The sequence below is a fragment of the Apteryx mantelli genome, chromosome 4, assembly GCF_036417845.1.
Source record: "Apteryx mantelli isolate bAptMan1 chromosome 4, bAptMan1.hap1, whole genome shotgun sequence".
NCBI lineage: Eukaryota > Metazoa > Chordata > Aves > Apterygiformes > Apterygidae > Apteryx > Apteryx mantelli.
The window spans coordinates 19,679,315-19,691,409 of record NC_089981.1 but is presented as its reverse complement, the minus strand read 5'-3'; the positions used below and the strand labels follow the sequence as shown (position 1 = coordinate 19,691,409).

At 49.1% G+C, this 12,095-nt stretch overlaps 1 protein-coding gene across 1 annotated transcript; it reads left to right on the top strand.

Moving 5' to 3' along the window:
• The first annotated feature begins 6,277 nt into the window (after positions 1 to 6,277).
• LOC136991839 (olfactory receptor 5J3-like) lies at positions 6,278 to 7,213 on the top strand. The gene has a single exon (XM_067295296.1). The coding sequence runs from the start codon at positions 6,278 to 6,280 to the stop codon at positions 7,211 to 7,213; it is 936 nt and encodes a 311-aa protein (XP_067151397.1).
• The last annotated feature ends 4,882 nt before the right edge of the window (positions 7,214 to 12,095 follow it).

Sequence of the window (12,095 nt, the reverse complement as noted above, 5' to 3'; positions counted from 1 at the left end):
GAAGAGAGTTATCCTGGTACTATGCATCACTTTAACAAAAAAAGAAGAAAAAAAAAAAAGGTTCATGTTTGTTTTGAAAGGATGGTCCTTTCAGTTAAGCTAACTGTGCTGGGGGACATGATTATCGCCTTGTTTTCACTTCTGTGTGATAGAGGAGCACATTGCTGGGGAATGGTGGACTCTGTGATGCTGGACCAATACCTCTGCTTTGCAAGTGTCCCAGTGACCTCAGTTTTGATGGCAATGTCTGTTCTGCCTTAGCTTATCCTCAGGGTGGTGGGAAGAATGCTAGGGCACTTGGTTCCTTTCCATTTGTACACATATACATTTGCCTCTGTTTATATGTATATATGTGTGTGTGTGGAATCAAGAAGAAAGACTGAAAAGTGCATTTCTATTGGACGCAGCATGAAGTTTATTCGTTTGCAATTTACTTAAGCCATTTAAAATAAAGATCAATCTTTAAATGAAAGGTGCCTTTTCATAATGCAGATGAAAAGGTCCAAGCGTATGTGCCAAGATGGTATACTTCCACGTCCGACAAAAAACATTGCTTTCTGAACTGGTCAAAATGTTTCTGTTTAATGCCTTCTCTATCCCTCCTGGGATGGCATTCATTGTGCATTTTAGTGCCCTGAGGGCAGCAAGGGGGCATAATAGCCCTGAGGAGCCTCACCTGGAGCCCCACTCACACCACCCTGCCCATGGCCCAGGAGCCCTGTTTAAGCTCAGCCCAGGGCCTTCAGCTTCTTCCTGAGCTATGCTGTAGGTGTGCTTGTCTCCAGCCTGGTCTCTGCCTCCTGGGTGGACCTCAGACCTGCACCATAGGTCGCCTCTGGTTGGGCCCCAGACCTGGCTCCTTGCTTGCCATGCCTGGGGCTGTCAAGGGAGCCTGTTGCCAGTCCCAGGCTCTGCCTGCTGGGTCTGTGCCTGTGGGTCTGTGTCCCCACGGGGAGGGTCCTGCCTGTGCTGAGGTCCCAGCTGGCCCTCGCTGCTTCCTGAAGCTTTGTCCTGGAGCTGTCCTGTTTTAGGTTTTTGTTAATGCATGGAGGAGATGGAGTGCACCCTCGTCAAGTGTGTGGGTGATGCCAAACTGTGGGGCTGGACCAGCTGATATGCTTGTGGGCAGGGTGGCTGTGCAGAGGGACCTGGGCAGGCTGGGGGAATGGGCCACCGGGAACCTCATGAACTTCAGCGGGGACAAATGATAAGTGCTGTGCCTGTGACAGACTGGTGTGTGCTGGGGAGCATCTCTGCTGGGAGACCTGCAGTCCTGGCAGGCAAGTCTGAGCCAGCAGTGTGCCCTGGCAGCGAGTGGAGCCTAGAGCATCCTGGGCCACGTGCACAGGAGCACAGCCAGGATGTGGAGGGCTGTGCTTATCCCCCTTTACTTGGCACTTCTTAGGCCATGTTTGGGTACCCTCTCCAGGTTTGGCCTCCCACAGCAAGAACGGTGTCAACAAACCTGAGCAAGTCTAGCAGGGACACCAAGACAGTCGGGGGTCTGAAGCACCCCACCTGTGAGAAGCAGCTGAGGGAAAAGTGCTTACTTAGCCTGGAGACCAGAAGGCCTTGGGAGGACCTAAGAGCAGCCTCACAGTGCCTACACACAGATTATCAAGAAGCCAAAGCCAGGCTCTGCTGAGGCGCACAGCAGAGAGATGAGGGACAGTGGTCATAAACCGAAATGGGGAGGTTTGACTGGATAGAAGACTGTTTTTCCCCCCAGAGGACAGTCGGGCACTGGAAGAGGGCCCAGCAAGGCTGTGCAGCCTCCATCCTTGGAGATTTTTCAAGCCTTGACTGGAGAGGGCCCTGCGCAATGTGATGTGAATTCAGTGTTGATCCTGCATTAAGGAGGAGGTTGGACTAGAGGCCTCCTGAGGTCCCTTCCCACCTGAGTCCATGATTAGTCTGATTCAGTGATCACCTACGAAGGGGCTGAAGAGCCAGGACCTTTGTGCAGGCCTCCCTGGATAGTGTGTGATGTGGAGACAGTAATGCTAAACTAGCCAACATGTTGAATGAGACATCCTGGGTTTTTCCAAGCATCCTTAAAATACCACCACTGCTCTCTAGTGGCATGAGTGCAGCAGAGCAGCTCCTGAACATGTCTTAATGGTGGCACATGGCATGTTTTAGGTTGGACACCTTTTCTTGTGAGCAAAGGGAACCTCAGGTAAACTAGCCCAGAGGTAGGTGTTGCCTCCAGAATTGGAGGTAAATCCCAGAAAGAAAGACTGTGCTTTTTCTTTAACAGGTGCACGTTCAATTCAAGCAAAAATATTACACAAATAAAAGTAAATTTAACGTGACTGGCCATGACAGAGATGAACAGATTTCCTTCAATTGAGCCAGCAGTAAGAAGTTACTTGCATGTGTTTCTCCAGAAACACAGGAAGAAGTTGTTCTTCTGATTTACATCCTTCCACAGAAATGCATTGTCTCGTGTCTAGTTCTTCCCTGCAAAGTTAAGTGCATCAGTATAATGACTTATCCTCTGCAGGCATTATTTCTGATATGTTTGGGGGATTTGCCAAAACATTAGCTGCAGAGAGAAATCTCCGCATGATGCAAGCCCAGGTCCTCAGGGGAAGCTCGCTCTGTTTACCAGGTGCTCTGGAGAACCTCTGATAACTTATCCCATGAGTATGGGATGAGTGGGACATCATTCTGGTTTCACAGAGACCGACAGAGCCTATATTTGGACTTCCGCTCAGTCCTCACTGAGTGGGAGTCTGCCAATAGCTCGGGGAGACCACTGAATGGAGCAAACGTGAGTGAATTTCTGAGACAAAGAGATGCTGGATGGTGAGGTGTTGACTGTCCTCATATGTCTCTGAGAAGAATTGGATAACTTTGTGCCTGGAGAAAATCCTCCATCAGCACCTGGCTGATGATCCTACCTGCCTGTAGTTTCACTGGGACGGAGGAGAACTGTGAAGAACTGCAGGAGCGCCAATGTGCGGTAGGAAAATTAAGGCTCTTGCTAAGAAACTACTGATAAAGAATGCAGCAAAGATGCAAACGAAGAGGTGGGAAATGGCAGGGCACATGGAATAATGCTTTTACACATGGTGTCGGATTAACCTTACTAGACCTGTGCTGCTCACTAGAATTCACGAGCAGGAAGAGTGTCATAGTGCACAAGCAACACGGCCAAGGGGGATTATTAGTTTAGCACTGTGTTTAAGTCAGGTGCTAAAGTTAATTTTTTCCACGTCCCAGAATAAGGCAGAACCTTTGTCAGTTTGTCTTGCCCGTGGCACACTTCCAAAATGAATGCTGGCCAAATACCTCACCATTATTATTCACTTTTGAAAGTTTGTCTGAATCATTACAGTTTGTCTGTATGCAGGTAAGAGGCATGACAGTTGGAGATTTCCGGTTCTGCTGAAAACTGTGGAAGACTAATGTATGTTAAGAGGATGAGGTCCTGCGGGTGGGGCGATTTTGGATCATAATTGTTGGAAATGCCTGTTCAGGTGTCAATGCCTGCCTCTGAACACCATTCCCTTAATCATGGGGATCTGAAAAACAGAGTATGTACTGACAAAAGGCATAGTATGCAAACATACTCCTCAGGTATACTTCACTGCATCCCACCAGGAGTTGCAGGAGGAGAGATGCACAAATGAGTGAGAGAACAAGCATGCCTACTGTAATGTGCAAGAAGGGATTTGGGGGACTGATGAGACAGGATACCCCAAACCTCACAGGTCCCCCTTGCCTCACCCAAACACACAACCATCCCTGGGTTGGTTACGCTTACTTTTCACCACGGGATGACATGTCTGTAGAAGAGCATCTTCCCCACCAGTCCTACCCAAAGTCCAGGGGTCAAAGCACTGGGAAGCAGAGAGCACACCGACATCCAGGGCACACTTGGACACAGCTCTGCTAGGTGCTGGTGGTGTTTCAAGAGTGTGTCCCAGGCTGTTGTCAGGTCCAAGCTTGCCTCACATCTGTATTGTTCCTGCATTATGGAAACAAGTCCAGATGGGCTTGGGAGAAACGGAGAGGAACTTGCTAGAAAGAAAGTTTGAGCCCGTACTCCCCACTTGCTTGGGCAGGTAGCTGTGTCAGGCAAGGAATGGCCACACCTGCCCAGGAAGAGCTTCTGCCTTGGCCTCCTCAGGATGTTGCTGACACCCGGGGGAAAGTTGGCTGGGCTTAAGAGCCCTGGGATGCATGGTGAAACGGGGCTTTGCTGGCAGCTCTGCTGCAGGTAGCTGGCCGTGACCAGCACTCCTGTAGACAGTGCAGACAATACTGGACCCCGTCATGAAGGTGCAAAAGAGAATGTAGCTTTCTGTCACTCATGGCTGCTCCATCCTCCTGTTTCCTCCCCCCCACAAATTAAGTTGTCCTTATCTTTTTCAGGACCTTCACTTGAGGCTCACGTGGTATAACATCTGGAGTACTGTGTCCATTTCTGGGCTCCTTAGTAGAAGAGAGACATGGAACTACTGGAGAGAGTCCAGCAAAGGCCTACGAAGATCGTTAGGGGGGACTGGAGCTTCTCTCTTAGGAGAAAAGGCTGCGAGAGCTGGGCCTGTTCAGCCTGGAGAAGAGAAGACCGAGAGGGGATCTTATCAAGGTATACAAATATCTTAAGGGAGGGTGTCAAGACGATGGGGCCAGACTGTTTTCAGTGGTGCCCAGTGACAGGACAAGAGGCAACGGGCACAAACTGAAACACAGGAAGTTCCATCTGACCGTGAGAAAAAACTTCTTCACTGTGAGGGTGACAGAGCACTGGAACAGGTTGCCCAGAGAGGTTGTGGACTCTCCCTCCTCGTAGATATTCATTATTCAAGTGATGATTTACCCCAAATGGCTAAGACCTTTCTTTGGAGGGGATGAACTGCTCTGCAAAAGTGCCTGACTCCAATTTATTTTAGCAAGCAACTCCTCAGGTAAGGGGAGAGCTTTGCAATGAAGAGGTTAGTGGAAGTGTAAGGCAAGCATTGTATCATGCCCTGCGTTGGAGGAACATGTAGGCATTCTGTTACCCATTGGAAAATCCTTTCTAAAGCCTATGAAAATGACAGCTTAAGGCATGCCTTAGTATTCTGAAACGGCATTTGAAGGGTACTACTACTACTAGAGAAGTAGTTTGCCATTGTATAATTAAGCTGAGAGTAGTCTCGCTTGACTGAGCACAGAAGTTTCTAATTAGATATGTTTCATCACATCTATATTATTTAACGACAGTTGGTTCTGGACTTCTAACGTAACAATAGATATTTTAGATGTCTGCTTGAGCACTTTCACATCAGCTGTGCAAAAGAGACCAAACCCCTGAACTGGAAAGGAAATGATTAAGGGGAGATTTACCTTAAGATTTACGCACCTTGGCAACCTTTGTCAAAAGGTCTTGCGTCAAAGGGTTAAAAGTGAAAGCGTCTAGCTGAAGGAGTTGTTTGGCGTGCACGATGGCGTGCAGGGAGGCAGCTGGCCTTGGGCTCCTTTTCGACATCTACCAAGCAAGCCTCAAAGCCCGAGCATTTCATTTAAACCTCTCCCATAGTCAAGCTACCCTCAGAGGATAAGTCTTCTTAATCTAAGAGAAATAGTTCGTAATAGGTCAGAAGAGCCAATCCTCTACACCGCCAGGAAAGCCAGAGGGCCACTTTGGCTCCAGCTTGTCTATAGTGTGGTAGTCCAATGAATCTCACTTCTAATGAAGGAAACAAGACCAGAAGGAGAGACTCTGCCTAGTCTGTAGAGAGATAAAGAGGCCAGTTTCCACCCTGAAAGCACAGGTGTCTTTCCCCAGAACTTTAAGTTCCAGGATGCCCTTATGCTTTGTGATAGGACCTTGTTTTAACTGGAGCCTTGAGAGGGATCTGCTTAGGCACTGTAGCTGCTGCATCAAAATACAGGAAAACATGAACAAGGGTGCATGATCCCCAGCTGTCATCATTATATTTATGAAACATCTCATGAGCCCCCCAGAATCTGCATGTAGATACTGGATTTGTGCCTGGAAGGGAATCAGGGGTCACAGAACAGGTTGTGACACCCTGCTTTCTTTGCCGGATGCTTATGGAAAAGAATTTCTAAGAACTGCTGCGTTTTTTTCTTCTTCTTCCAAAGAGGTTACTGTCACTGCAAGAGAATAATCAGCAGTTCTTTTACTTTTTTCCTTTTCCATTTAACCTCAAAGGCAGTGTCAGCTTTTCACATTGATATTTTGAAGTGGAAATTGCATCCAGCATTGTTTTCACCCTCTTCCTTCCAGGTCTCTCTGCAGCGATTAAGGACAGTACAGATGGCAGATGAGAACTGCACCAGGGTGACCCACTTCACCCTTGCAGGACTCACAGAGCACCCACACCTGAAGCCCGTCCTCTTTGCCCTCTTCCTGGGCACCTACATGCTGACCCTAGTGGGAAACCTCAGCATCATCGTGCTGGTCAGGGTCAGCCCCCAGCTCCACACCCCCATGTACTTTTTCCTCAGTAACTTGTCCTTCTTAGACATTTGCTATTCCTGCACCATCAGCCCCAAAATGCTGTTGGACCTTTCAGAAAAACACAAAGCCATTTCTTTTGCTGGCTGCCTCATGCAGTTTTACTTCTATGCTGTTTTTGGCACGTCTGAGGTTTACCTTCTGGCTGCCATGGCGTATGACCGCTACGTGGCCATCTGCAGCCCCCTGCTCTGCAGGGTCGTCATGTCTCCTGGACTCTGCACGTGCCTGGTTGCTGGGTGCTACCTCATGGGGCTGCTGAATGCCGTCATACACACGAGTGGCTTGCTCCAGCTCTCCTTCTGTGGCCCTCACATCATCAATAACTTCTACTGTGATGGGCCCCCATTGCTTGTTCTCTCCTCCACTGACACGTGGCTCAATGAGGTTGTGATGATTGTGTTTGTGGGCTTCAACGTGATCACCACCATCACGCTCATCATCGCCTCTTACACCCACATTGCAGTGACCATCGTGAGGATGCGCTCTGCTGAAGGCAGGCGTAAAGCCTGCTCCACCTGTGCCTCCCACCTAGCAGCCATCACCATCTTCTACGTGTCTGCTGCTTTCAATTACATGCAACCCAGTTCAATGAACTCCACGGAGAGCAAGAAAATTTCATCCATCTTTTATAGCATTATAGTCCCCATGCTGAACCCCTTGATTTACAGTCTGAGGAACAAGGAGGTGAAGCATGCCACAATCAATATTATCAGGAGGAAAGTGTACTTCTGAAAGGCATTCTCATTTTATATGGTTTTCCTTAGTTTTTCTTCTTTGGAAAGAGAATGTTTCACGCATGTTTCTGAGATTGCTGCTTCCAAAACTGTTTGAAACCTCTTAGATTAGGACTGGAAAATTAATTAGCCAGCTCTCAGACTGATTGTGCCCACTGACATAGCTACATCTTCCTTGTCTGAAGAACAAGCTTCTTCTCCAGTTACTCTATCCCCAACACTCTCATAGTTATATTGCCACTGTGCAAAAGGGCAAAAGGTGAGTTTATGAGCTGGAGATGGTGATGCTGTGGATCTGCACACAAAATCACAGAAGGGTTAAGGTTGGAAGGGACCTCTGCAGCTGTCTAGTCCAAGCCCTCTGCTTAGAGCAGGATCAGCTACAGTGGGTTGCTCAGGACTGTGTGCAGTCGGGCTTTGAATAGCTGCAAGGATGCAGACTCCACAGCCTCTCTGGGCACCCTGTTCCAGTGTTTGACCACCCTCACCATCAACACTTTTTTCTTATGTTTAAATAGCATTGCCTGTATTTCATTTTGTCTTTTCACTGCGCACCACCGAGAAGAGTCTGGCTCCATCTTCCCTACCTCCCCCCATCAGGTATTTCTATACATTGATAAGATCCCCCTTGAGCTTTCTCTTCTCAAAGCTGAACAGTCCCAGCTCTCTCAGCCTCTCCTCACAGCAAAGATGCTCCAGTCCCTTAATCTCCTTCACAGCCCTTTGCTGGACTCGCTCCAGGAGCTCCATGTCTCCCTTGTACTGGGGAGCCCAGACCTGGACACAGCACTCCACGTGTGGCCTCACCAGGGCTGAGTGGAGGGGAAGGATCACCTGCCTCGACCTGCTGGCAACGCTCTGCCTCATACAGCCCGGGAGGCTGGTGGCCGCCTTTGCCACAAGAGCACATTGCTGGCTCACAGTCAACTTGTTGTCCACCAGGACTCCCAGGTCCTTCTCTGCAGAGCTGCTCTCCAGCAGGTCAGCCCCCAGTGTGTCCTGGTGCATGGGGTTATTCCTCCCCAGAGGCAGGACTGTGAACTTCCCTCTGTTGAGCTTCATGAGCTTCCTCTCCACCCCTTTCTCCAGCCTATCAAGACCCCTCTGAATAACAGCCCAACCTTGTGCTGTATCAGCCACTCCTCCCACTTTTGCACCATCTACAGATTTGCTGAGAGTGACTTTGGTCCCATCATCCAGGTCACTAATGAAGTCGTCAAACAGTATTGGCCCCAGTGTCTACCCCAGGGTACACCACTAGTGACTGGCCTCCAGCTGGACTTTGTGCTGCTCTTAATGACAGAGCTGAAAGGAAGAGACTCATTATCCTAGCGACCCAGGAAGATTTTTATTCCCCTTGACCATGCTAGTGAACACCTACACTGACCACTACGCCAGTAATCTGCAATGATAGTGTTTCTAGTATAGCACCAGGAGGTCACAACAAGGATGGGAGAGGAGAGGGCATCACATGCTGGCCAGTACGTACATGTGTGGCAACAGCAGAGAACAGTATGTAACATAGTCAATCCAAAGGATAGAGGGGCAGTAAGAGAAGAAAATGGTGAAATGAATTGGAGGAGATTATAAGAGGAGGAAAAAATAAGAGAGTCCTCCAGGAACACAGGCTTTATGAGTGAAATGTCTTTTCACAGGCCCTCTTAAAGTATAGGAACGTTGAAATTCCCCTCAAAGCTTGTTCAGCTGCTTCGCACCATATCCTTTTTCTGTTAGCCAAAACTATTTGTTTCTATTTTCCATTTTTGTCAAGCAGTCTCACCATGTTTCCAGAATGCCTATGCTGAGTGAACGGGAGTTTGAATGTACAGTGTTCAATGAAGACTATTTAAAAGCTGTGATATAATGTAAACTTCAATGAATGATGAACAAGCTTATGTTACATTTCTATATCTGAATAGTTTGAGGCTGAATCATGAAGTGTTGTGTTTCCTGATTTGTTGACCACCACTACCCTCCTAGGATATTAAAGGTATAGCTTCATATCCTTGGACAGACTATACTCTTCTGTATGTATAAAGAACACATTAAATGAGTTGTTCAAATTCATATTCTGAGTCTTCCCTTAAAGTAAGTTTTCTTCTCTAGATTATACTGAGGGCCAGAGGCACCTTTTCCATTTCCTGCGCTCAGCACGGAATATGAAACAGTGGCTGAGTACAAAACCTGGGTTTCTGAGCTGAAGTTAATGATGTTCTTTATTTCCTCCTGTGCACTGCTTTCTATATAGCTTGTGGTGGAACGCAACTACCTCCCCCCCCACCACAGCTCTCAGGCCCAAAGCGTGGCCAAGCACAACTATTCTCCCCCACACAAACACCTTATTTCAGGCCCCAGCTGACTGCAAATAACTGACAGTGCCCAGGGCTGACCAGGAGGAACTAGGCAATACTGGTTGCAACTGGTGAGGCCAGAAGTGGGCATGAGATCAGCAAAAAGACATATTTTCCCCAACACAGCATGAGATCAGCAAAAAAGTCTTTCTCCACACCAAGTATTGTATGACTATGAGTCAAACTCCATGCCCATAAATAGCGCTGCATCCTAGAGCCGATTGAGCTCTCCTGCATGGCAGCGGCCTGCACGGCGGTGAATCTCCCCTTGAGTTGGGATGCCTCTCAAGGTTACTGTCCTGGAGTTAAGAAGAACCTCTGACAAGAAACTGTCGGAGTGGTAAGAAACTGAGACTCGGGTGCTAACAAATGTGCAGTAAGATTTGCTTCCTATGACTTCACTGTATGGCCATCTTCAATAAATCTGTTTACAATAAACCCAGAGATAATAATAATAATAACCTACCAACCAATAACCTTCCCCCGCCCCTTCGTCCCCGCGACATAGGTATGCTGACTTTCACTTGCCATCTTCCTGCCCAGCACCTTCTTATGCATGGCTTCTTTGAGAGCCCCTCGGGGTGCAGGTCCCTGCCTTGTGCTCTGTGTTTCTTGACTCTCCCCATGCCCACGCTGGTTAGCTCTGGATCACATGGTGGAGTGGTCCTGGAGCATGCGCCATACACCCCTGCTACAGAATACAGAGCTGGAAATATCACCACCAAGGAAATCAAGGCTTTTTAAAATTGTCAAGCAGAGAAACCGAGGGGATGGTTGTTTGTCACCCTGCAAGGCTTGCACCACTTCCCTTTTCCTTCTCCGTCCCTTGGCTGTGGTGGTGCAGGCATCACTCTGGACTCAGGTGCCAACCTGTGTGTCCTGAATGCTGGTGGGCCCTCCGCATGCAGCTGCTGGGGGAACTGGTCCCCATTACCCTGTCAGGGCTTGAGGGCTCACCTGCATCCTTGCCGAGGCTTACAGAGGCATCGCTGGCAGACCCTGCCTTGCGGACAGGGGAATGTCGCCTGTCCCAGGCAGCGCCGCCTGTGCACCAAGCGTGTGGCTCAGCTGGACACGTGCTACCTTGCCATCTGGGTAGGGCCTGATGACCCAGCTTGAAGGGACTACACAGTGTCTGCTGACTCAGGCAGACGGTGCAATGCCATGAAGTTCTCTAAGAGAAACCAGGTGCTAATGTCCCCTTTGAGTCTGAGGTGGGAGGTTAGCGACTCCCTGAAGGCTGCCAAGATGTGGGCCTGCATGAATAGCTGAATTCACTTGGACTAGTAGTGCTTTCGCATCATTCAGCGTTTTTTAACATGTTAACCAATTTAATAGCACATCCATTTGAAGTGTTGTTAAGCAGCTGCACATCTCAGAGAGATGCAAGGCTGCACCAGCAGTCAGCCCTGTGTTGGAGGGGACTATGGTTTGACATGCATTGAAGAGGGAGGGGCAGGAATCGCAGGTGGGAAAAGCCTGGCATTGCTGCACATCAAGGCCTGCTTTTGCTGATAGAGCTGGCCGTGGAGGAGGCCACCTCACAGACTTCAGTCCCTCAAGCAGCAGAAAGCAACTAAGAACCACCAGCACAGTTAGCATCCATGAGCTGGGCTAGTAGCACTGTTTGAGTCAGGGCCCTGAAAGCAATAATAGGCCTTGATGGCCCTGAAGAGCCTCACCTGGACCTCCACCCAGCCCATAGCCTAGGACCTCATTTAAGCTCAGCCCAGGGGTTTGAGCCCTTCTCTGAGATGTTTGGTAGGCATGACTGGCTCCTGCCTTGTCTCTTGGATTGGCCTCAGACCTGCACTGCAGGTAGCTTCCCTCCTAGATGGACCCTTGGAACATACATTGTGGCTGGTCTCTGGACCTGCCTGGTCTCCTTTTGCTCCTGATGGGAGCCCCTGGATGGACTCCGGACCTGCTTCTTCACTTGTGGCGCCTGGGGCTGCTGATGGGCCCTATTACTGGCCCCTGATGCTTGCTTCTAGTGTGTTGGGGGTCTCCTTCATGCTGAGTTTTCTAGCTCTCCATGCTGCAGCCCCTGTGAGGCCCCAAGCTCCTGCTGCAAGGTGCTAAGTGACTTCTGCCAACCCTTGGTGGCCAGGGGAAGCTGCCTTCTCAGCTGCTGGTGGCAAGCTGCATGGACTTGCTTTTCTTCAACCTCTGGTGGTAACCTCCGTACCAAAGGAGTGGAGGACTGGCGAGGCATATGCCAACGTACTGACCCGTAAGCTCCCTAACCACAGGCTTCAGGGCCGAGGTTGTTGTGACAAACCAAACAGCTTTAGAAGTGCTCGTTGCCATTAACAAAGAAGAAAGTTTCCTTCTTGATAGTCTCTCTGAGGTTGTCCCGCAGTGGCTTGTTAGGAAGAATGAGGTAAGGTGAGTGTGAGCTCTCTAAGAAGGTTTCAGGGTCATTAGGGACTTTCTTCCTAATGCCCAGAAGGGCTTGTTAAGCTGATGACTCCTGGAAGGCTGGCTGGCTGGCCCCCAGAGTGAGCTGCTTGTTTTGGGAAGCAGATC